The sequence below is a fragment of the Podarcis liolepis genome, assembly GCF_965112155.1.
Source record: "Podarcis liolepis genome assembly, chromosome: 16".
Taxonomy (NCBI): Eukaryota; Metazoa; Chordata; class Lepidosauria; order Squamata; family Lacertidae; genus Podarcis; species Podarcis liolepis.
Window position 1 is genome coordinate 494,821 of NC_139567.1, and position 26,547 is coordinate 521,367.

The 26,547-nt window shown below is 43.7% G+C and overlaps 1 protein-coding gene and 1 long non-coding RNA gene across 4 annotated transcripts in view; both read right to left on the minus strand.

Moving 5' to 3' along the window:
• ADAM9 (ADAM metallopeptidase domain 9) overlaps positions 1-26,547 on the minus strand; it is a 94,669-nt gene that overhangs the window by 9,750 nt on the left and 58,372 nt on the right. For 2 of the 3 annotated variants that reach the window (XR_014520211.1, XM_083480428.1), the window contains exons 17-19: positions 15,331-15,411; positions 7,031-7,136; positions 2,204-2,342 (exon numbers count right to left, since the gene is read on the minus strand). Coding sequence is in view for 2 of the 3 variants with exons in the window: in XM_083480428.1 (XP_083336554.1) it covers positions 2,204-2,342; positions 7,031-7,136; positions 15,331-15,411 (326 nt within the window). In the remaining variant the exon portion in view is untranslated. The remainder of the gene's footprint in view (positions 1-2,203; positions 2,343-7,030; positions 7,137-15,330; positions 15,412-26,547) is intronic. The other variant, XM_083480429.1, reaches the window with a different exon arrangement.
• On the minus strand, positions 16,547-22,801 carry LOC310695859. Its single transcript, XR_014520303.1, has 2 exons — positions 21,911-22,801; positions 16,547-17,541 (listed from the first exon to the last, which is right to left on the minus strand). It is a non-coding gene; the product is annotated as an uncharacterized lncRNA (long non-coding RNA).

Genomic DNA, 26,547 nt, shown 5'->3' on the forward strand with positions numbered 1-26,547 from the left:
CCAGATACTGAGGTCCAGCACCGAGGGCCTTCTGGTGGTTCCCTCACTGCGAGAAGCCAAGTTACAAGGAGCCAGCCAGAGGGCGTTTTCAGTAGTGGTGCCCACCCTGTGGAACACCCTCCCATCAGATGTCACAGAGATAAACAACTATCTGACATTTAGAAGACATCTGAAGGCAGCCCTGTTTAGGGAAGTTTTTAATGACTGATATTTTATTGTATTTTTAATCTTTTTTGGAAGCCGCCCAGAGTGGCTGGGGAAACCCAGCCAGATGGGCAGGGTATTAACAACAACAACAAAAAAAACAAAAACAACAATATTTTTTGACTAATGTGAGTTCTTACACTTTTAAAGTTTTTCCAAAGTTTTCTTTTGAATGGATAGGTGTTTGAGGAAAGATGAATATAAATGTTGATGTTTTGTTAAGAAAACCTGCCATAAAGACTATGATATGTGTGAAACACTGTAAGTTTTGATATATAATTTAGATTTTAAGAAACAAATTGTAAGGCTGATTATGATCTCTCACAATAAAAATTGTTTTTTCATAATTTTTTGCAAATAATTATCATTCTCATACAATTTACGCTTTGTATCGAAGTGCCCCATTGGTGGGGCAGAATGATACAAAACCCATTTTTTACTCAAGTCATTATATTCTCATTATCTTCTAACTTTAATGGTTCTTATGATTGCTATTATACTATTGATTAGTTATGTCATGCATCAAGCCAAAATTTTTATTATTTTACTCATTAAAGTATGAGATTGAATTTTTCTGTATCAATCTGCCCCACTTCCCCTAACTAACAAAGGTCCAAGTTGGCATAAGCTAAACAGAGTGAAGTTATTCTGCCCACACCAAACGGTACAGAATGCAAGAAACCACGTTCCACACTCTATGCCCACAGTGAGGATGGTGTGATCATGGAAGTTGATTAATCCTTCACCTGCACTAACATTGACAGAGTAATTCTCTGGCCTGCAGGCACTAGCATCCCTTCCTGTGCCTCCTCTGCTACCTACGAAAGGTCTCAATAAATACCCCCTCAAAATTCCACAATGCACAAGATTCTTCCTTGCTAGTTCCTGTTGGCTCAGCTTGTTCTACACTGAACAGGCAACCTGTAACATACCCAAATTTCACTTAACCCCAGGATTAAGTGTGCGAGGGTGGGATGCCAATACCATCTTGATGCCCAGTCATTTTGTGTTATGCCACACACACCGTGGCAGCCATTTTGTGCCATGCTCCAAACCCCCTGGCAGTCATTTGTGATGGCGCCCACAGCACTTTCTCAAAATTCCAAATATGTCCACTGGTCCAAAAGGGATGGTGACCCCTGATCGAATGTCTCAGGTTTGCATGTGGTGGCATTACAGGGAACACTTTGCGGAGTCTTGCAGTTGTTCTCTAAGTGAACAGAACACACTGGATGTGACTTTACCAAGAGGCTCAGCTTCTATGCAGAGGCTTGTATAGCAATTCCACGATTCAGCCATACCAAGAATTTCTTAGAGAAAATCTGTAAATTTAAGAGTCAGTCCCATGCTTTGCCTGCAAAATTTCCAGGGAAGGCTCCTGCCTGAAACACTGGGGAGTGACTGCCATTCAGAGTAAGCAACACTGAGATACTTGACCAAAGGTCTGACTTCTCCAATTGTTTTCTGAGAGCGTGCAGAGAACAAAACAAGACTGGCAAACTGGGGGGAACTGGCTGGTGTTCAGTTGGTTCTAGAAAAACCAAATCTTCCCCATTTTGCAGAATACACAATGCCCCTGGCAGAGGGACACATCCAATTTTGGGAATATAACACACACACACACACACACACACACACACACACACACACACACACACTTGCCGCCAGTGCTCCTCTTTTACCTGTGTTGCGAAGCGGCATCCACAAAGAGCTGGCAGGGGCACTGACTTCCAGTGAGATATCACAGGATCTTGTGTGCTGTGCGAGATCTCGTGAAATTTCAGTGAGATCTCATGAGATCTTGCTGCAAACCAGCACTGTTGCAGGCAGCCACTGCCTCTTAGGCTTCTACCGCTCAAGGCAGGCACCTCACCTTGCCTCACCAGTGGACCGGGCCTGGCACCAGTGCTGCACATAGAGCCTTTAAATGCTTTTGTTCTGCCAAATAATTCCTAGTCAGCTTTCCACACAGCAGGGGGGATGGACAGAAAATACTTACCCACAACAAGCCTCTATCAACGGCATTAGGGATGACACCAACTGATTCCTCGCAAGGTAAGTGAAGAACAAAAGCAACAGGAGAGGGAGAATCAGGCAGAAGAATGCCAGCAGCCAATTTCTTGTGGTGTTATCCACATCTGAAAGAGAGAGAGAATAAACAAAGAAAGAAAATTAGCAACAACAGCAACAATGGTTACCTTTCTGCAGGGTGGGAATTACAAACTTCCTCAACCCCACTGAGGGAGAAAAGGAATGCTGTGAGCTTGTTAAATCAGTCAACAGTTTCAACCTCTGCTCTTTTCAAACCCAATGCAGTTTACAAATGCGTATAATGCACATAACAAGATTAGTATTGGTCATTTAAAGTAGCTGAGTCATTTAAAGTAGCTGGGTTCTTATGGACATGTTGGTAATCTCAGTACCCTTTCTTCCCATTGGGCAGAACATGGAAAAGCAGGGCAAGCTTACTTTTTACTGAGCACAACTGACTCCAGAGATGGCCTTGGTGGTGCCCTCCAAGTGTACTCGACTACAACTCCCATTAGCTCCAACCACTATGACCTATGGTCAGGGAGGATTATGGCTGTTGTTGTACAACAGCTGCAGTTTACCACGCTGGCTACCTCTGGACTAGACTACTGACTTTGCTTTTCTCCCATATAATCAAAATGTAGATTTGCAGTGCCCCATTACAAAGAGCAGGGAGGGAGGCAAGAGAGAAGACAGCTTGCCCAAGAGCAGTGGCTATGGCATGGGAGGGAGAATAGAGGGAAAGTGGTGTTGGCATCTGTGTTGCATCCCTCTCTGCTATTTCTTTTTGTAACCTGTCATGTTGCCTTCAAGCTCCAGATTCAATGTATCAACAAGCAAACAACATCCATTAGCTGCACTTCCCGTTCTCTAAATGAGCAAGCTAACTGGACAGGTTTGTTCTTAAGGTTCAGCTCATCTTTAAGGAACAGCAACATCTACCATCATAGCAAGTGGGTGGAAGGGGAGCTGCAAAATAAGCCTAGAAATACAGGTGGCCTGTGTGCCAGGGAGAGGTGAGAAAGGGAAGGAGGAAGGAGTGGATATGGGGTGCAGGTGAAAATGGGGGTCACAGCAGAGTTGCCAAAAAGGAGAGAGTAGGAGACATAGAATCATAGAGTTGGAAGAGACCACAAGGGCCATCGAGTCCAACCCCCTGCCAAGCAGGAAACACCATCAGAGCACTCCTGACATATGGTTGTCAAGCCTCTGCTTAAAGACCTCCAAAGTAGGAGACTCCACCACACTCCTTGGCAGCAGATTCCACTGTCAAACAGCTCTTACTGTCAGGAAGTTCTTCCTAATGTTTAGGTGGAATCTTCTTTCTTGTAGTTTGGATCCATTGCTCCGTGTCCGCTTCTCTGGAGCAGCAGAAAACAACCTTTCTCCCTCCTCTATGTGACATCCTTTTATATATTTGAACATGGCTATCATATCACCCCTTAACCTCCTCTTCTCCAGGCTAAACATGCCCAGCTCCCTTAACCGTTCCTCATAAGGCATCGTTTCCAGGCCTTTGACCATTTTGGTTGCCCTCCTCTGGACACGTTCCAGTTTGTCAGTGTCCTTCTTGAATTGTGGTGCCCAGAACTGGACACAGTACTCCAGGTGAGGTCTGACCAGAGCAGAATACAGTGGCACTATTACTTCCCTTGATCTAGATGCTATACTCCTATTGATGCAGCCCAGAATTGCATTGGCTTTTTTAGCTGCCGCGTCACACTGTTGGCTCATGTCAAGTTTGTGGTCAACCAAGACTCCTAGATCCTTTTCACATGTACTGCTCTCAAGCCAGGTGTCACCCATCTTGTATTTGTGCCTCTCATTTTTTTTGCCCAAGTGCAATACTTTACATTTCTCCCTGTTAAAATTCATCTTGGTTGTTTGGCAGGGGGTTGGACTCGATGGCCCTTGTGGTCTCTTCCAACTCTATGATTCTATGATTCTAACTTGCCTAAGAAAAACATGCCTAAGGAAGAGGACTAGTAAAAATGTTTAAAAAGATATTGTTGGAGAGTAATTTTGTGGACTTGTTATTATGGCATTTCATATCCCAGCTTTTCTCCAAAGAGCTTGAGGTGTGTCCATACTTCTCAATGTTATCCTCACAACAACCCTGTGGGGTGGGCTAAGTGACAGCAACTGGCCCAAAGTCACCCAACACGCTTCATGGCTGAGTTGAGATCTGAATACTGGTCTCTTCCAGGTCCTTACTCTTAACTGCTTCAATTGCAAATGTGTTATTGTAGCTGTCTCTTTGTATTTATCATGCTTCCTCATTTGTTTGTGGGGGTTTTGAAATAGGCACAAGAGAGTGAAAGCCTTCGAGACAGACTGTGGTGTACACATTTTTTTTATCACTGACTTTAATTTTTGCTTCTTATTGCCATTCAGCTCCCACCTTACAATTTTCTCCTGCATATACCTGCCAACTGAGAATTCACTTCATGCACCTGACAAAGCAGACATGAGCTTAAGTCATAATCAATTTGTTGGACTCTTGAGGCACCAAAAAATTCATTGGTTATTTTTCCACATTTTTTCAAAATAACGTGTGCATGAATTTGGAATGGTCATAGCTCAATTACAGAGCACCTGCTTTGCATGCAGAAGATCTCAGGTTCAGTCCATGGCCTCTCTAAGGATCCCTGGCTGCAGAGTAGAAGCCTCTTAAATAGAGGACACTCACAACGTTAAAAACTACTGTGCAAATATGGTAAAAACGGACAATTAAAACAATATACAACACTAAATTTAGAAACAATGTACAGCAATAAACTGTCCCAGGGAGTTGACTCAGAATCACCCATGGAACCGTGTTTGGGGCTTTTCATGCTGGACTATTTTGAGTTGGGCGATGGTCTGCGCCTACAGATTTGTACACAGAATCTGGCGAGCATCCGGGTTATCTTCTGATCTTTGTCTAACAGCAAAAGGTCAAATTTTTGCTTTTGCGGGAGGTCGGCGAGCCTCACCAGTAGGGGATCAATGAACTTACTACGTGCCTCTTCGTAAAAGGGACATCTAAAGAACAAGTGTTCTGGGCTTCCTATCTCTCCCAATGGACAGGTGCAAAGTCTCTGAGAGTACGGGACCCTTCTAAAGGCTCCATCCAGGACCAGCGTGGGAAGAGCCGAGCTTCTGGCGAGTGTAAAGGCCCTTCTTGCATTTCTAGATACAAGAAAGAAGAGATATGCTGCCGGTGAGGCTATATATATCTCGATTTCTCCAGTTCTATAGCTGGGGCACCTTGCACAGTCCTGCTGTCTCTTGGTGTCTAATATTCTTTGCCAGACCGTAGCTTTTGCCTGGTCCAGACCCAGACTTAGAAGGGCTTGAGGGGCAAAACCCAATTTCCGGAGGGTGTTCAGAACTGCAGTCTGCCAGTCCGACTGTAATTGGTCGCAGAGGATCAGTGGGGCTATTCCTCGGGGGAGCAGATTCAATGTCAGCCATTTGTAAATTGATGTTAAGCAAATGCTAGCCTCCACTCTCATCATCCCCATTTCCAATCTCACCCATGTGTTTGAGACACATCTGGGGACTTGGAGGAGAGCTCTAAGAAGTCTGGATTGAACTGGATTGAACTCTCTCAAGTGGGGAGAAAGCAGAGGAAGGCGGGCTCAAAAAGGAACCATAGAGGAGTTTTGGCCTTGTATAATTTTAGAGCTGCGGGGACAAAGAAGCCTCCTTGTGGATACAATTTGCGTTTTTTTCTGCTGAACTCCCGATGGAGTTTATGTGTAGTTTGTTGGTTCCTGAAGTCTGTACCACCATTCCTAGATACTTGTAGTTTGTGACTTGTTCTAATTTATGGCCTTGGAGTTCCCAGCTTCTAAGCTTTGGTTTTTCCCCAAAAGCGAGTATCTTGATCTTTTGATAGTTGATTTTGAGATGTTCAGATTCGCAGTATGCTGCGAGCTTTCTTAGTGCTCTTTTGAGTCCAATGGGGGTTCTGGATAGAATTACCGCATCATCGGCATATAGCAGGACCAAAATATGCCGATTTGCAAGCTTCGGCGGGTGGAGTTCTGAGTCACTGAGTGCAGATACTAAGTTATTTAGATAGAAATTAAATAGTAGAGGGGCCAATAGGCACCCTTGCCTGACTCATTTGAAGGTTTTAATAGGGTCCGTTAGGTGTCCTAGGTGGCTGCACCTGACTCTAAGAGCCGTGTTTGCGTGCAGTGCCTGAATTAGGAGCAGGAGCCTTCTATCTATATTGGTACCCTGTAGTCTGTCCCAGAGTCTGGTTCTGGAGACTGTATCAAATGCTGCTTTTAGGTCGACGAAGGCCGCGTATAGTGAGGCCTGCCCTCCTGATTTGTACTTGTTGATGAGATGTTGTAGCGTAGGCAGTGATCGGTCGTGGACCTTCCGGGTCTGAAGCCTGCTTGTTCTATTGCCAGGATATCTTCATTCTCCAGCCATTCTGTAAACTTATTAAGGAGGTGCTTTGCGTAGAGCTTACTGATCACACTTAATAGGCTAATCGGCCTATAATTCGCTGGGTCCCCTCTGTTGCCCTTTTTATAGATTGGCACTGCTGTTCCCCATTCCCTTGGGATGCGGCCAGTGTCATCTATGTAAGTGAAGCGGTTGGCTAAGAAAGGTGCCCACCAATCCGCCTGTGCTTTTATCATTTCTGGTGTAATGCCGTCTGAGCCTGGGGCTTTGGCCATTTGTAAGCCACCACCATACCAGCCAAGGAGGACTTAAGCTACTTGGAGCAGCTGTCACTTCCCAACCTCCAGGCGTCACCAAAGACAGGAAGGTGTGTGGTTCAGGTACTTGCCATTGTATGGAGGTCCACTGTCCAGACTGCCGCCATATCCTTTGGCATCACAGTAGGGAGGGGCCCACCCCGGGTGACAGTGGCAGTTCTTATTGCTATTGCACACCTGTTTGGATGAAAAGCAGCAAGCAAAGAGTGAAAAATAAATACAGTAAATGGACAAAAGTACAAAGAACATAAAGGTAAAGGGACTGACCATTAGGTCCAGTTGTGGCCAACTCTGGGGTTGCGGTGCTCATCTTGCTTTACTGGCCAAGGGAGGGCGTACAGCTTCCGGGTCACGTGGCCAGCATGACTAAGCCACTTCTGGCGAACCAGAGCAGCGCACAGAAATGCCGTTTACCTTCCCGCCGGAGCGGTACCTATTTATCTACTTGCACTTTGACATGCTTTCGAACTGCTAGGTTGGCAGGAGCAGGGACCGAGCAACGGGAGCTCACCCTGTCGTGGGGATTCAAAACACCAACCTTCTGATCGGCACGTCCTAGGCTCTGTGGTTTAACCCACAGCACCACCCATGTCCCACAAAGAACATACATTACTCATATTGAAATACTGCCCCTCAATGAGTACAAGCTTTCATCAGTAAAACACCACACATCCACGTTCTACACTGCTTTACACATTAAACTATGGGTAGGCAAACTAAGGCTCAGGGGTGGATCCAGCCCACGGATGGTCCAGGAATCATGTTTTTACATGAGTAGAATATGTCCTTTTATTTAAAATGCATCTCTGGGTTATTTGTGGGGCATAGGAATTCATTCCTTTTTTTTCCTTTTGAAAATATAGTCCGCCCCCCCCCACAAGGTTTGAGGGACGGTGGACCAGCTCCCTGCTAAAAAAGTTTGCTGACCGACCCCTGCATTAAACACTTGTTTCTGTCTGAGACTCGGGAAACATCATGACAGGAAATGAGGCTGCCATCGGGGGTAGCAGCGGAACTGACGATTCGGCGTGCTAGAGAAGAAACTTTTTTTTTAAAAAAAGTTTAGTTTCTTCTCCCATTAGATTCTCAATTTTTTTAGGGGTTTGAATACCCCTGCGTCTCCCCAGGAAAAAAGCACTGAGTAATACCATAATATTATTTATCAATGGAAAGATAATTTAATGAAGAATGTAATGCAATGACTTTTATGAATGATTATTAAAACAGCAGTCATAAAGAAGAAACCTGAAACATACAGAAAAAATGAGATATACAAATACCCTCACCATTTCAGTTAATACTTAGTTGAGTAACCTTTAGCTTTAATTACGGCCTTACAACGCCTTCCCATGGAGTGAACAAAGTTTTTTAGTCCTGCAGCTGTTATAATGTGAAACCAAGATGGAATTATTGCCTCTATTAATTGGGTTTTATTGCTGGGTTGCTTCTGACTAGCAAGTTTCTTTAGTCGGCTCCATAGATTTTCAATTGGGTTAAGGTCTGAGCTATGTATTTGGGGGCATTTACATTCCCATTAATGACGCAAATTCTGCCCACACCTTTTGCTGTCATACAACCCCAGATCATAACACTATCTGGGTGTTTCACAGTAGGATGTAAATCTTCTCCAGTTCTTCACCTCACATATTTCATGCCATCACTACCAAGCAAGGAGATTTTGGTCTCATCACTCCAAATAACACTGTCCCATTCTTCTGTTGTTTAGTTAACATGGGTTTTAGTCCAGTTTAACCTTTTCAACCTTTGTTTGAGAGATAACAATGGCTTTTTCCTTGGAATTCTAGCATTTAGACCATATTCCTGCAGTCTGCGCCAAATGGTCCTTGCACTCAACTTCACATTACATTGCCCCATGTCATCTTGTATAAACCCAGATGATTTTCTTCTGTCATGTAGCCACAGTTTCTCAGTTCTTCTATCTTCACTTGCTGTTGTGAACCTTTTCCTACCTTTACCAGTCTGATTTTGTAATCTCCTTTTACCTCTTCAAAAATTTAGGAATACCACCTTTGGTTAAGTTTCCACTAATTTTTCTTCTAATTTCTTCATAACTGTAGCCTTGTTCACTTAATAGTACTATTTTACATTGCTTTCTAGGTGACCAGTCAACTCTTTGCACCATTTCTTTAATTATATTATGTTTTACAAGAACACAAAAACCCCAACCAACTTGATAGCAATCACACAACACACTGACAAATGTGCTACTCTCAGCTCCAGTACATAACATCAGTAGCTGAATCCTATTGTGACCTGACTGAATCAATGCCAAAACAAAAGGGGTTAAGGGAGACTTAGAAGTGTGGAGAAGGATGAAATTAATTCTTTGGGGAAGAATATCTGCTGTAAAGATGAATGTGCTACCTAAAATGTTGTTTTTATTTCAAACAGTCCCGGTGATCAGAGGAGTGGGTCACTTCAAAGAATGGTAATAAAGGTAAAGGTACCCCTGCCCGTACGGGCCAGTTGTGTCCGACTCTAGGGTTGTGCGCCCATCTCACTTAAGAGGCCGGGGGCCAGCGCTGTCCGGAGACACTTCCGGGTCACGTGGCCAGCATGACGAAGCTGCTCTGGCGAGCCGGCACCAGCGCAGCACACAGAAACGCCATTTACCTTCCCGCTAGAAAGCGGTACCTATTTATCTACTTGCACTTAGGGCTGCTTTCGAACTGCTAGGTGGGCAGGAGCTGGGACCGGAAGACGGGAGCTCACCCCGCCGCGGGGATTCAAACCGCCGACCATGCGATCGGCAAGCCCTAGGCGCTGAGGTTTTACCCACAGCGCCACCCGCGTCCCCAACCTAAAATGTTGTTTTTACTTCAAACAATCCTGGTGATCAGAGGAGTGGGTCACTTCAAAGAATGGCAACAAGTATTATAAAAATTTATCTGGCGGGGGGGTGGAATCAAGAATCAAATACAAGCTTCTAAAAGATACAAAAGAAAGAGGTGGTTTCTCTCTGCCAGGTTTGAGATTATATTATGAAGTGTCCTGTCTATGTTGGTTAAGGGATTGGAATCTGTTGGATTGGAATCTGTTGGAGAATACAGATTTATTAGACTTGGAAGGTTACGATAATCAATATGGATGGCACGCATATTTTATGGTAAGTAAAGGATTCCTGAATCACACAATAAGAAAATAAATTCATGAGTTTTGGAACAGATATAAAACATTGGAACGTAAAACCCCTTGGTGGCTCTCCCCAATAGAAATAATAGTGGTAAAGAAGTTAAATATGAAAGGAAAGTGGGCCACGTATAGAGATTTACTGATAGAGATAGTAAGTCAGTTAAGATTAAAAACATTTGAAGAAATAAAAGAGTTATTGATGGATTGGTTGCAATATCACCAGGTAAATGATGTGTTTAAGGAGGATAAAAATGGTTTTGACACAGTAAGATCTAGGTTTGAGATAGATTTAACTGGATGACAAGCGGAAAATACTTTAGAAAATGTATAAATTATTACTGGAATGGCATACCAAAGATGAAGAGGTTAAATCTGTGATGATACATTGGCCTAAAGATTTTGGATATAATATTCAATTAGAATCATGGGAAAGGTTATGGTAGGAAGGTATTAATTTTATTGCATGTAGTGCACTTAAAGAAAATGTTATGAAAATGATGTATAGATGGTATTTAACACCAGCTAAACTTACCAAAATGTATAAGACAATAACTAATGAGTGCTGGAAATGCAAATAAAAGGAAGGTATCTTTTACCACATGTGGTGGACTTGCAAAGAGGTAAAGGCTTTCTGGGAAATGCTATATAATGAGTTAAAGAAAATGTTTAAAAATACTTTTGTTAAAAAAACAGAAGCCTTTTTATTTGGTATAGTGGGTGAAGAAATCCCAAGGGAAGATAAAAGACTGTTTGTGTATGCAACAACTGCGGCAAGAATTCTTTTAGCCCAAAAATGGAAACAACAAGAAGAACCAACGAAAGAAGAGTGGCAGATGAAGATGATGGACTTTGCAGAACTGGTCGAAGCTGCCAGGAAAAATCTGAAACCAGCAAGATCAAGCATTCCAAAAGGATTGGAGCAAATTTATACGGTATATTGTAAGCAATTGACATCACTAGCAGGGTTGTTTGAAGACTTGTAATGAGAAATTCTCTACCTTTCTGTTTTGTTTAGTCGTTTATGACAGCCAAAAATGGGAACCTATTTAAAGATAATTATGAAAAATGTTGGACGGAAGTGAAAAAAGATTTAGAAATCTGGTCAAATTTGAAGCTTTCACTGTTGGGTCGCATTGCTGTGATAAAAATGAATGTATTACCGAGAATGCTGTTTTTGTTTCCGACATTGCAAATTGTGGACAAGATGGACTGCTTTAAGAAGTGGCAGAGAGATATTTCTAGATTTGTGTGGCAGGGCAAGAAGCCCAGAATAAAATTTAAGATATTAACAGATGCAAAGGAAAGGGGTGGATTTGCCCTGCCAGACCTCAAGCTTTACTATGAATCAGCAGCCTTTTGCTGGTTGAAAGAATGGCTACTTCTTGAAAACACAGACATTTTAGACTTAGAAGGTGTTAACAATGTATTTGGATGCCATGCATATTTATGGTATGATAAGGTCACAGCACATAAAGCATTCAAAAACCATATTGTCAGGAAAGCATTGTTTAATGTCTGGGTAAGATATAAAGGCTTATTGGAAAATAAAACCCCAAGGTGGTTGTCACCAATGGAAGCAAAAGCTCAGAAAAGGCTCAATATGGAGGCCAAATGGCCGACATATTGGGAAATTTTGGAACAAGAAGGAGACAAATTGAAATTGCAGAGTTTCGAAAAATTAAAAAACAAAGTGGGAGATTGGTTTCATTATTATCAGATAATGGAGGCATATAATTTGGACAAGAAAATCGGCTTCCAGGTGGAAAAGTCAAAATTAGAAACAGAACTGTTAGAACCCAAAACTAAGAATTTGTCAAGAATGTATAACTTGCTGTTGAAATGGAATACTCAGGATGAAACGGTGAAATCTGTTATGATTAAATGGGCACAAGATGTTGGACATAATATTATGTTTGCTGATTGGGAACAGTTATGGACCACAGGTATGAAGTTTACGGCATGTAATGCCTTAAGAGAGAATATTATGAAAATGATATACAGGTGGTACATGACCCCAGTCAAGCTTGCAAAAATCTATCATTTTCCCGATAACAAATGTTGGAAATGTAAAGAAACGGAAGGTACATTCTTTCACCTTTGGTGGACATGCCCAAAGATTAAGGCTTTCTGGGAAATGATATATAATGAACTGAAAAAGGTATTTAAATATACCTTCCTGAAGAAACCAGAGGCCTTTCTCCTGGGCATTGTCGGCCAATTGGTGCCAAAGAAGGACAGAACTTTTTTTATGTATGGTACAACAGCAGCAAAGTATTAGAAGACACAAGATTTACCCACTCTGGAAGAATGGCAGATGAAGGTGATCGACTACATGGAATTGGCAGAAATGACTGGCAGAATCCGAGACCAGGGAGAAGAGTTGGTGAAAGAAGACTGGAAGAAATTTAAAGACTATTTACAGAAATATTGTAAAATTAATGAATGTTAGAAGGATGTTGGAAAGAAACTTTTTTTTTTATAAAATATTTATTGCAATTTTTTAAACAGCAAAGAAGATATCAAATACATAAACAAAAAAGATTGAAGTAAGATTATAAGAAAAAGTAAGAAAACGAAAAGAAAATACAAATAAAATAAAGATATTCATAAATCATAATTTCATGAACTTTGGACTTCCTCACATCACCCTTCCCTGCGTTCTCAATCATATAGTTATATGCAGCAATTTGTTACCTTACTTCCATTCTTATTTTATAGATCTCAAATATTCAATTTCAACTTTAGCATGTATTGGTCATAAATTAGGTTACTTAGCTTGAACAAAATATTACTTCAAATTTCATCATTTCTTTAAACATCGCATATTCTCATATATCTTACAGTAAATTTACTGCTGCCGTGTTTCTTTCACTCGTGCATTCTCCTAACATTCATACAATTTGTGGTGTTTTTGTAAATAGTCTTTAAATTTTTTCCAGTCCTCTTCCACCGTCTCTTCTCCCAGGTCTCGGATTCTGCCAGTCATTGATGTTGGAAAGAAACTAAGGGGTTTCCAGCTGCAATGCTTTAGGAGATACGAAAAAAAAAGGTTTACAAATGGGTAAAAGCTTAATGGTAAGGATTTGCTGAATTAACAAATTGAAGTGGAATACAAAGAAGGGAGGTATGAGGAGGTCTGGGGAAATAAGCGTAAGGAAGATATGTTATGGGAAACTTTGTTTTTTAACTGTTTTTATGTTGTATTTTGTATTTTGTTTCTTTTTATTTTTCATTTTCATTGTTATATTTTAAAAACTTTAATAAATATCTTTTGGGGGGAAAATGTTTTGTTTAGTCGTTTAGTCGTGTCCGACTCTTCGTGACCCCATGGACCAGAGCACGCCAGGCACTCCTGTCTTCCACTGCCTCCCGCAGTTTCGTCAGACTCATGCTAGTAGCTTCGAGATGGTGTCCCACCATCTCGTCCTCTGTCGTCCCCTTCTCCTTGTGCCCTCCATCTTTCCCAGCATCAGGGTCTTTTCCAGGGAGTCTTCTCTTCTCATGACGTGGCCAAAGTATTGGAGCCTCAGCTTCACGATCTGTCCTTCAAGTGAGCACTCAGGTCTGATTTCCTTAAGAATGGATACGTTTGATCTTCTTGCAGTCCATGGGACTCTCAAGAGTCTCCTCCAGCACCATAATTCAAAAGCATCAATTATTCGGCGATCAGCCTTCTTTATGGTCCAGCCCTCACTTCCATTCTACCTTTCTATATTTATTTAAATTTTGAGTTATTTTGTAATGCAGGGGTCAGCAAACTTTTTCAGCAGGGGGCCGTTCCACTGTCCCTCAGACCTTGTGGGGGGCTGGACTATATTTTGAAAAGAAAAAAAAATGAACGAATTCCTGTGCCCCACAAATAACCCACAGATGCATTTTAAATAAAAGGACACATTCTACTCACGTAAAAACATGCTGATTCCCAGACCATCTGCGGGCCAGATTGAGACGGCGATTGAGTCGGATCCGGCGCCCGGGCCTTAGTTTGCCTACCCATGTTGTAATGTGTATAATTAGAATTGGAAAACGTACAAAATGCAGTGATATAAAGTTTAATGTTGAAAGCCATGAGGTGGGGGGGGGGGGGCGGCGGCGAGTTAATAGGACCTAAAGAGCCAGGGATGTAAAATGGAGTGCTTTCATAGAATCATAGAATCATAGAGTTGGAAGAGACCACAAGGGCTATCGAGTCCAACCCCCTGCCAAGCAGGAAACACCATCAGAGCACTCCTGACATATGGTTGTCAAGCCTCTGCTTAAAGACCTCCAAAGTAGGAGACTCCACCACACTCCTTGGCAGCAAATTCCACTGTCGAACAGCTCTTACTGTCAGGAAGTTCTTCCTAATGTTTAGGTGGAATCTTCTTTCTTGTAGTTTGGATCCATTGCTCCGTGTACGCTTGTCTGGAGCTTTGATGTGAACGTGCATTAAAAAATGGAAAATAAAAAAAAATTATATATTGTGGAAACCTAAGCAAGTTGTGCTTCCTTTTTCTGGTTATTTGGCTGTAACATTTGATAGAATACAGATAACTGAACAAACATTGTTGCATTACATTCTTCATTAAATTATCTTTCCATTGATATATAATTTTATGGTATTACTCAAAAAGAAAGTGGTGTTATGAGCCATCAAATCTCGGAATTTCACTTTTTGCAAAAGGTTTCCACAATTTTGGCCATTAGTGTAGTATGTTTAGTGTTAGGGTTTTAGTCTTATTGTAAGTTACTGTAAGTTTAATTACTTCTGCTGCAACTGGATTTCTTATGGACTGTGCCAGTTCTGAAGATTTGTGATTATTATGCTCATTTACCTTCTGTAGTAAAGCTCTGCTGGATGAAGTACCGCCCGTCTATTTTGGGGGAATCCTGCAACATGTTTCAGTTTTTGCTAACTATATGCTGCAGTCTGCTCTGGATCAATATGAGCAGCATCAAATAACAACCCAAGTCCACCCTTCCAACCCCTGACATAAGGCAGGTAGATAAGGGCAGAGCATCAAAGGAACAACCAGAAGCTTGAAGGGAGCTCTCAACTGTTCCTTTGCTGGAGCTCCTACCTGTCCGTCATTCAATGGAACCATGTCTCCCTCCAGCACCTTCTGAAAAAAGGGGAAAGGAAGGCCCAAGAGAGGAGGTCAGAACAAAACAAAGCATCAAGTCAGTAACCCCTGGAGAAAGCACGGTCTAGAAATCCAGCGTGGTTTTGTCAGCTTACCCCTCGTCCATTGCACTGATGCTCTGCATTGCAGCTGTAACCCAAAACAGAGACATCAACACATTGGTAGTGCTTACATATCTGAAAGAAAGGACACACAAATTCATTATGATTGGGACTGCAAACCTTAAATTCAAGTAAGTGATGTGTCTGCCCAATCTAAAGTTTCATTTCTAAAGCTTTCCTCACAGATCAAAATCCCCTCTCTTGCAAATGATCTGTTAGGATTAACAAGGAAAACTCACACAATGGTCCACCTGAGACATCCACTGCACATTTGGTGGGCCGCTCTTAACAATCCATAGCTCCATTAAGCAATCTACAGACAGAACTAAGAGCAAAGTTATACCCTTCCATTTGACCGATGAGAAAGCAAAAAGCAGTTCTCGCATTTGATCCAGGATCCTTCAAAATGAGAAGAAGCTGTAGCAGATACCTCTGCCTTGGAGCGTGAAAGGAGTTCTGCCCCCTCAAGAAGGGCACACTCGGGACTTCCAGTTAAGGCAGCACGGTGGACGCCATGGCAACGAGCAGCTCCTGAAGCCAGCCAGAACTTACAAAGCTACCTGGCTGGCTCCTGGGCTGCTGGAACTGCCGCTGCCAGCGCCGCCAGCACCGATACTGGAGAGTAACTGGGGGTGCCCGGAACAACCGCAGCCCCCCCCCCCCGTGACCTTGATCGAGCTGGGACCAAGGGCACCCTGCCAGCCGAGGTCAGGAGGATCTTGGAGCCAGCACGGAAGCAGGAAGCAGGAGGGGAAGGAGAGAAAGGAGCCCAGACCCCACCGCTTCTGCCTCCACCACCGCCAGAGGGAAGACCTTGCCGTCACCATCGAAGAAAGAAGAGGAGAGCCTGTTTGTCGGTCTGTTTTTGAAGGGGGAGCCCTTTCTCCCCCCACCCCTCCTTTAAAACAAAACTTTTCCCCACATCACTGCCACTGCTACAGTTACCTCTCCCTCCCCCACCCCTCCTCCTCTTCTTCTACTTCTTCTTCTCCTCCTCATTTCTCCTCTTCCTTCTCTCTTTTTCTTCCCCTCCCTCTCTCCATCCCCCCTTTCCCCCCTCTCTCTCTTTAAAGAAAACACATACATACACTCATACACACATACCACTGTATTATACTTTCCCCTCTCATACTATAGCTAAAACTACCACTGCAATCTATTACCACTGTTATTACTCTACTTTCTCTCCTTCTCTCTCTTTCTTTCCCCCTTTCTGTCTTCCCCCTCCCTTTTATTTTACTCTAATTTCCACTTCCCCCTCCCCCTCCCCCTTTTCTTTTTCTTTGTTTCTTTTCTCTTTTCTCTTCTTCTTCCTCGTTTCCCTCCACCTTTTGCCTATATTCTGTTTTGTCTGGTCCTGTTCCTGAACACATTCCTAACCCCACCTTCCACCTTAATTGGACCCTAGTACCCCTTTTGTGTATATGAGTGTGCAGGCGTGTACACACAGGTGCAGCCACAAATAACCCCCCTCTAAAACACACATTTCCCCTGGCCCCACCTCTCTGGTCTCTCGCATCTCTGCCTGCTAACCCCCCCCCCTTTTATGTGAACTGTCTGTTGGTCTACCCGCCTGTCAGCTTACCTACCCCCCGCTCTGGCAGCACCGCTGAGGCGACCACAGCCTAGACTCAACACAAATGGCCACCTAATCCGAACGCTCTGTAAAACACCAGTCAACAACGCCTGTTCAGCTCAGCAACCCAACAACATCCAGGAACCATCACCACCACAACACCTAACCGCAACACGCCCTACTCCAAGAGGATGCCAAGCAGACCTCAAACCAAAACCATTAGGGAGATTGAGATGACACCAACCAGGGAGATGGCAAATAGCGCTGAGACCACAACACCCCTTCAAGATGACGACCACCCAACAACTAAACGAGATCTGAGGGAAATGGAAGCGAGATTAGCAGAAACAGTGTAGGCCACAGTGGCTCCCCTGCAGATATTAATCAACGATCTAACCTCCAAAATGAAAGCTCTAGAGAACAAGAACCAAATGCAAGACAGAATAATAGAGCAATACCGGGAGGAGAACGCACGCATCAATAAGAAATTGGATGAACTGGTAAATCACCTGGAAATAGAAAACACAGAAATGAAAATCAAACAAACGGACATCGAAGATCGCAATAGATGTTGCAACATCCACTTCCGCAACTTTCCTGAAAAAGCAGAGGAGAAAAGCCGAGCAGACCTAGCAGGGCAGCAGTTGAAGAAGGAGCAAAAAAGGTTTTCTTGTGTGTGTGTGTTTCTTTGTGGCTGATTAGCTGCTCTCCCTGTGCAAAGGTCAGAGGGGGCAGGGTTTCTGTTGAGGCAGGGGATTAGCTGTGGGAGGAGCTTATCAGACCTAGCAGGGCAGCGGCGCGCGCCTAGTGGCGCGCGCAGTTTGATCCATCTTTTAGATTTAGGGGTCCTAGTCTGAAACGTTTGTTGGGGGAGACCTAGGTTTTTTCTTGTGGGGGGAGTTATTTGTCCTGTCTTCACGCTTTTTATGATGGAGGACCGCTGTAGCCACCCCCAACGACACGTTCTCAGGATGGAGGGGGAGGGAACAGCTGCAGTCGCCTGCAGTTCCTGCGCAATGTTTGCCATCTTGCCAAAGGTTGCAGGCAGCTTTACCTGCAGCAATTGCATGTTGATTGCCCTCTTAAAAGACAAAGTCCAGCAACTGGAGGAACGTGTAGCTACGCTCCAAAGAATTAGAGAGCTGGAGCTCTTCTTGGAAGCAACAGAGCACACCGTCTCCACCAAGGAGGAGACAGGGGACTCCCCTGAGAAGGAGGCTAGTTCACCAACACAGGAGCCAGATATATGGAGAAACGTGACTCAAAGAAGTAGGAGGCCCAGGGTTCGCTCTGATTGTTTAGAAATACACAATCGCTTTGAGGTCCTCTCCCCCAGCATGGAAGACGAAGAGCAGACTCCATTTGAGGATCTCTCCCTCATTACAGTCGATCAGGTATATGAAGACGAGCAGCAAAGTCAGTCGTCAGGGAATGTGCAGGCGACCTTGGAACGGACAGCTCACAGAAGAACCCCGACCAAACCTAAGAGGAGGCGTGTAGTGGTGATAGGGGATTCCCTACTGAGGGGAACAGAAGCAGTGATCTGTGGGCCTGACAAGATGTCTCGGGAAGTGTGCTGTCTCCCCGGGGCTAAGATCCAAGATGTAACTGAACGACTGCAAGGAATCATAAAACCCACTGACAAATACCCCTTCCTCTTGGTTCATGTGGGAACCAATGACACTGCAAGCAATAGCCTCCAGAAGATCAAAAGAGACTACGAGGCTCTCGGCAGGAAATTGAAGCAACTAAATGCACAAATTGTCATCTCATCTGTCCTCCCAGTTGAACGACGTGGCCCAGGGAGAGAGGGAAAAATAGTGGAAGTGAACAGCTGGCTTCGCAAATGGTGTAAACAGGAACGGTTTGGATTCTTAGATCACGGACTGCAGTTTCTTGAAGATGGACTTCTGGCAAGCGATGGGCTGCACCTCACAACGGTTGGGAGAAATGTTTTTGCCAAAAATCTCAGAAACCTCATCAGGAGGGCTTTAAACTGACTAATGTGGGGGAGGGAGACAGTGCTCCTGAAGGTAGGAGTCTATCAATTGATGAAGATGATCATCCAAATGTCATAGACCAAATGGAGCAAACAGCACGCAGACCTAGTGGTGGGAGGAAAAAATCCTTAAATAAGAGACACGGGGGAATGATTAATGGACTTCAATGTCTGTACACTAATGCGCAAAGCATGGGAAATAAACAAGATGAGCTTGAGCTCTTGGTACAGCAAACTAAATATGACATAATAGGCATCACTGAAACCTGGTGGGTTAAGTCCCACGATTGGAATGTAATAATGGAGGGATACAATCTATTTCAGAGAAACAGACCAGACAAGAAAGGAGGAGGGGTGGCGTTATATGTCAGGGATGTGTATACCTGTGAAGAGATCCAAGATTTAGAACCTCAAAGCCAAAGTGAGAGCATTTGGGTCAAAATTAAGGGAGAGAAGAATAACAGAGATCTCATTGTGGGAGTTTACTATAGATCCCCAAGCCAAACGGAGGACATAGATGATGCCTTCCTGGAACAGATGGCCAAGCATGCAAAAGGAAGGGAGATAGTAGTAATGGGGGACTTCAATTACCCGGATATTTGTTGGATGTCAAACTCAGCCAAGAGCGTAAGGTCAAACAGATTCCTCACTGGCCTTGCAGACAACTTCATTGTCCAGAAAGTGGGAGAAGCAACAAGAGGAACAGCCATTTTAGATCTGGTCCTAACCAATGTAGATGTCCTGGTTAGTGGGGTAGAAGTGGAAGGATCATTAGGCGCGAGTGATCATGCTCTTCTGAAGTTTACTATACAGCGGAAAGGAGCAGCCAAGCATACTAGGACTCAATTTCTTGACTTTAAGAAAGCCGACTTGATAAAACTTAGGGAAGTGCTGGATGAGATCCCATGGACAGTAATACTAAAAGGAAAGGGAGTTCATGATGCCTGGGAGTTTGTTAAGAGGGAGATAGTAAAAGCACAACGTCAGGCAATACCAATGAGACAGAAACATGGAAGGTGCCTAAAGAAGCCAGGATGGCTATCTAAAGAACTTTTAACTGAGTTAAGATTAAAAAAGGATGTGTACAAAAAATGGAAAAGGGGGGAAACCACCAAAGAGGAATTCAAACAAATAGCCAGCACGTGTAGACACAAAGTCAGAAAAGCTAAAGCACAGAATGAACTCAGGCTGGCTAGAGAGGTTAAAAGCAACAAAAAAGGCTTTTATGGGTATGTTCATAGCAAAAGGAAGAACAAAGAAACAGTGGGGTCACTCAGAGGAGAAGATGGTGAAATGCAAACAGGGGACACAGAAAGGGCTGAACTCCTCAATGCCTTCTTTGCCTCAGTCTTCTCCGATAAAGAAAACAATGCCCGACCTGAAGAATTTGGAGCAAATGATTCAGCAAAGGAAACACAGCCCAGAATAACTAAGGAGATAGTACAAGAATACTTGGCTAGTTTAGATGTATTCAAGTCTCCAGGGCCAGATGAACTGCATCCAAGAGTATTAAAAGAACTGGCAGATGTGATCTCAGAACCACTGGCAGTCATCTTTGAGAATTCCTGGAGAACAGGCGAAGTCCCGGCAGACTGGAGGAGGGCAAATGTTGTCCCTATTTTCAAAAAGGGGAAAAGAGAGGACCCAAATAATTACCGCCCAGTCAGTCTGACATCAATACCAGGGAAGATTCTGGAGCAGATCATTAAGCAAACAGTCTGTGAGCACCTAGAAAGGAATGCTGTGATCACCAATAGTCAGCATGGATTTCTGAAAAATAAGTCATGTCAGACTAACATGATCTCGTTTTTTGACAGAATTACAAGCCTGGTAGATGAAGGGAACGCAGTGGATGTAGCCTACCTTGATTTCAGCAAGGCATTTGACAAGGTGCCCCATGATATTCTTGTAAAGAAGCTGGTAAAATGCGGTCTTGACTATGCTACCACTCAGTGGATTTGTAACTGGCTGACTGACCGAACCCAAAGGGTGCTCATCAATGGTTCCTCTTCATCCTGGAGAAGAGTGACTAGTGGGGTGCCACAGGGTTCTTATTCAACATCTTTATCAACAACTTGGATGATGGACTCAAGGGCATCCTGATTAAATTTGCAGATGACACCAAACTGGGAGGGGTGGCTAACACCCCAGAGGACAGGATCACACTTCAAAACGACCTTGACAGATTAGAGAACTGGGCCAAAACAAACAAGATGAACTTTAACAGGGAGAAATGTAAAGTATTGCACTTGGGCAAAAAAAATGAGAGGCACAAATACAAGATGGGTGACACCTGGCTTGAGAGCAGTACATGTGAAAAGGATCTAGGAGTCTTGGTTGACCATAAACTTGACATGAGCCAACAGTGTGACGCGGCAGCTAAAAAAGCCAATGCAATTCTGGGCTGCATCAATAGGAGTATAGCATCTAGATCAAGGGAAGTAATAGCGCCACTGTATTCTGCTCTGGTCAGACCTCACCTAGAGTACTGTGTCCAGTTCTGGGCACCACAATTCAAGAAGGACACTGACAAACTGGAACGTGTCCAGAGGAGGGCAACCAAAATGGTCAAAGGCCTGGAAACGATGCCTTATGAGGAACGGCTAAGGAAGCTGGGCATGTTTAGCCTGGAGAAGAGGAGGTTAAGGGGTGATATGATAGCCATGTTCAAATATATAAAAGGATGTCACATAGAGGAGGGGAAAAGGTTGCTTTCTGCTGCTCCAGACAAGCAGACACGGAGCAATGGATCCAAACTACAAGAAAGAAGATTCTACCTAAACATTAGGAAGAACTTCCTGACAGTAAGAGCTGTTTGACAGTGGAATCTGCTGCCAAGGAGTGTGGTGGAGTCTCCTACTTTGGAGGTCTTTAAGCAGAGGCTTGACAACCATATGTCAGGAGGGCTCTGATGGTGTTTCCTGCTTGGCAGGGGGTTGGACTCGATGGCCCTTGTGGTCTATTCCAACTCTATGATTCTATGATTCTATGATTCAGACCTAATTGTACGCTGGCTGAAAGATACAATCCCAAACCTGACACCTGAGGTAGATGACCTGGAGAGGACTCACAGAGCCCTAAAACCTATGCCAAAACCCAGCGGCCCCCCCTCCCAAGAAACATCATCATATGCTTCACACAGTACAAAAAGAAGGCAGAGGTATGGGACAACCTCAGAAACTCAACCAATCTTCGATATGGAGACGCCCCCATATTGGACTTACAGGATTTATCTCAGGACACCCTAAATCAGAGAAAAAGCCTATGCCTGTGCACCCAGTGTCTCCAACAAGCAGGGATCAAGTACCGACGGGGCTTCCCTTTTCGACTCATCGTAACAACCAACACAACACAACAAACAGCTACCAACATACCTGAAGCCTTGCAACTACTGAAGAACCTCAAACTCAACCTTCCACCGGAATGGCAACCGACAAACCCACTAAGTGACAGCCACTACCATGACGAAACAACAGCAAACAATTGGATGACAGTAAAGAAGAAAAAGAAACAACAGACAATGCAAACCAATACAGTCAAGCACCACACACAGAATCATCCCGCCGGCCATATGACACAAGAAACCAGACCAAGATTAACCAAATCAACTCATCGCAGATGGACAACCCTACAACAACAACCCCAGCTGAATGAAGCAACCAGGAAAAAAACACAAACGAAGGAGTGGTGATTCTCCCCCCCTTCCCCCTCCTCTCCCCACCGAACATAGATATAGTTAACACCATCAACATCCGCCCCCAGCCCTGCACCTGCACAGAAATCCCCACCCCAACACCAGTCCAGACCTCAAAACACATTCCCCATCACCTAACAACCCATATCCCACACCTTCAGCATCCCCCTACTCCATACTAAGGAAAAACAACTCCTCCAACTGTTGTGTATTGAGTCAAGGGATTTTATATCTGTATTATTATTGTCTGTATTTGCATTAGGGTAAAGTAACTGCCTTTTGGTTTCAGAGGGTACAGCTACTATTGGTTCATTTAAGCTGCTTTATTTGGATCCTCTGTCTTATTGGTTTCCTCCAAAAGGCAGGACTGTGATTGCCTGATATTGTTCCCTCCAAAATGTATCATTTCTAGCTAGTCCCCTGTCCCGATAAATGTAGCTTTCCCCTCCTCAAGTCTCAGTCTTGTTGCTTTAATAAAGAAGTGTTACTAGAGAACTGTCTCCAGCATATTATGTCAAGAGAGCTGAAATCACAAACCCCACGTCACAACACCAACCTTAATAACACAACCCACAAACAGGCTAAAATATGATGCCCAATCAGCACAATGGTGGCGCCAGAGCACACCGACACCCACATCCTCGCCCCAACACACCAATGATGTTGCTAATAACATTGGCAACATTGCTTATGAACCTTATACCCGACATTGGCGTCACAAAGATGCTTCACCCCATCTCACTGATCATCCCCTATCGCAAACAACAGGAGGGATGGCCTGTCCCTGTACATGGCCCTCCACACCAGCTGAGACCTAGGACCAACCGGCTAAATGCCAAATGGCCCAAAATACCCCAAACAAACACATATATGACTACGTATAGGAAACTCTCTACAACCTACCCCCTACTCTTTAACCCAAATCTAACTCTAACCCCACTAGTCCCCCAATCACCACACTCTAGGTCAGCGCAATCCCATTGGTTCGTTAAACAACACAGGGGTTGGGAAACCCCATCAAAAGAAAACGCATCACCTCATACATAAACACCATGAAACTGCACATCACCTTCCTACAAGAAATACACAACCCACCCAAAGGGATCAAACTCCTGAGTGACCCCCACTTCAGTCAACAGTGGGTCGCACGGGGCTCAGGGAAAGCCCATGGCGTAGCTATAATACTTAGTGGAGACCTGAACTTCACTGCCACAACAGTCCTAAAAGACAAAAAAGGTATTCATTTTCACTAAAGGGATACTAGATGGCAAAATTAAACTGACAATCGGCTCCATATATGCCCCAAACTCAAAACAACTAGAATTCTTTCAGAAGACACTAAACAAGTTCCTCTCCTTCTCTGAAAGGGAAGCAATCCTAGGATGTGACCTCAACCTAAATATGAAAGGCATATGCCTGAAAAACATTCACCCTACAACCCCATGGGCAACCTTCCTTTGAAAGAAACCCCCAACAACTAGGGACTCTTACAAGTTACTAATAATGTTAAAAAACAGGTGACTCTACGACATTTGGGGTGAGCAAAACCTGGGAGACACCAGCCGTACATTCCAATCCGGATGCCATGGTACAACGTCCAGACTGGACAGCATTCTGCTCACACAGGGTCTAATCTCCTTAGCGAAATCAAAAAACATAGGTAATATTAAAATCACAGATCACGCTCCAGTTGAAGTCACCGTTAAAACAGGAGAGGGAACGCAAACCACCCCATCATGGCCCTTCAGCCCCATCCTAACTACAAACAAACAAATTAGAGAGAGTCTCACAAAAACTCTACAAAACTACTTCAAGGAAAATGATGTAGACAATATAACAAACCCCCTCAAAAATTAACAAAAATAGAACAAGACATCACAGCCCTCTCACCACGCTACAAACAAACAGGATCTAAAAAACTTATTCAACTTATAGAACAAAAAAGGAGAGAACTAGACTCCCTAGAAATCAACAAAACAATGATCAGCATTCTATACTCTAAACAATGTTTCTATAAATACGGACGGGAAACTCCAGACTATTAGCAAATAGATGTAGGAAAAAAGAACTCAAAACAAGAATACACTGCATCACCAAAAAAGATGACAACATAACATTCTCCCCCAAAGAAATAACCTCAGAATTTGCAGAATTCTACTCCAACCTATACACTTCCCATAGCCCACCTGAGAAGGAAATCAGAAAATTCCTAGCAGAACTGACCATGCCCACCTTAATTGATGAGGAGCAGGAATTCATGGACAGCCCTATCACCCCAGAGGAAATAGATACGGTCCTCAAAAACCTGAAACCACACAAAGCCCCAAGCCCAGACTGCTTCACAGCAGAAGTCTATAGGAAATTCAAAGAACCCTTGATGCCCTACATGACCCGCCTGTTCAATGACATCATGAAAGGGGGGCCCATCCCCAAAACCTGGACCCACTCCAAAATAGTCTCCATCCCAAAACCACTGAAAGACATCCTCAGAGTAGAATCATACTGCCCAATCTCATTAATAAAGCAAGACTACAAGATATTCACACCAATCTTGGCCAACCGCCTAAAACTCTTCTTATGCAAGTTAATAGCCCCAGATCAGACCGGCTTTGTCCCTGATCGCAAGTACTGAACCTAATCAAACACAGCAAGGCACTGTCAATTATGTCCCTAGACATCCTCAAACCCTTTGAATGGAAATACCTATTAGCAGTACTAACTAGCATGAAATTTGGCCCCAACTTCCTATAAATCCTCAAACAAATATACTTCCAAGCCTCAGCAAAATGCAGAACTAACAATATGGGCTCTAACCCTATCGCAATCCAAAGAGGCACAAAACAAGGATGCCCACTGTCTCCCTTCTTATTTATCCTGGCTCTGGAACCTTTAGCAATCCGAATCCGAGCAGCCACAGACACCAAGGGAGTGGAAATAAAAGGCAGAACCTATAAATTAGGGCTCTTTGCAGATGACCTAATGGTCACAACATCAGACCCCATAAGCACAGCAACCTCCCCAAACAGAGAACTCAACACATTTGCAATGGTGTCGGGCCTACAGGTAAATTTTGCAAAGTCAGAAGCTATGTGCTTCAACACCTCTCTTCACACCCAAAAAGAATTCACTAATGTCACCAAGATAAAACTTTGCCACACCAAGTTCAGATGCCTAGGAGTACAAATAACCAGAAACCTCAATAAGTTATTACCTCCACAACTACAAGCCCCTGTGGCGACAAATAAACAAAGACCTAAAAAGATGGAACAACATGCATTCCACCCTCTCAGACAAAATAATCATGATCAAAATGATCACCCTCCCAAAACTAACCTACCTATTCCAAACCCTCCCAATCTGGATTCCCCAAACCCAACTCCGCAGATGTCAGAGAAAACTACACTCCTTTATCTTCTCACACAAATACCAAGAATAAGCCCCAAATACCTGCACCTCGCCACCTCAGGAGGAATAGAATCATAGAATCATAGAATCATAGAGTTGGAAGAGACCACAAGGGCCATCGAGTCCAACCCCCTGCCAAGCAGGAAACACCATCAGAGCACTCCTGACATATGGTTGTCAAGCCTCTGCTTAAAGACCTCCAAAGAAGGAGACTCCACCACACTCCTTGGCAGCAAATTCCACTGTTTGGCAGCAAATTCCACATGGGGAATCCCCAACATAGAAGCATAGAAACATTGCCAACCAAATACGCCATATAATCCCATATATACTAAAAAATGGGACAAAACAATGAAGAGGGACACAATTGAAAATACCTGCACCACAGCATACCCACTCCTCCCAAACAAACTAAGGAAAATTCCCACAACACTTAACAGGTACACACAGACCATGCTCAAAGCATGGAAAACAGAAATAGGCAAACTATCTCCAACTCCATCCCCACTAATTCCCCTGGCATACCACCCATTATTC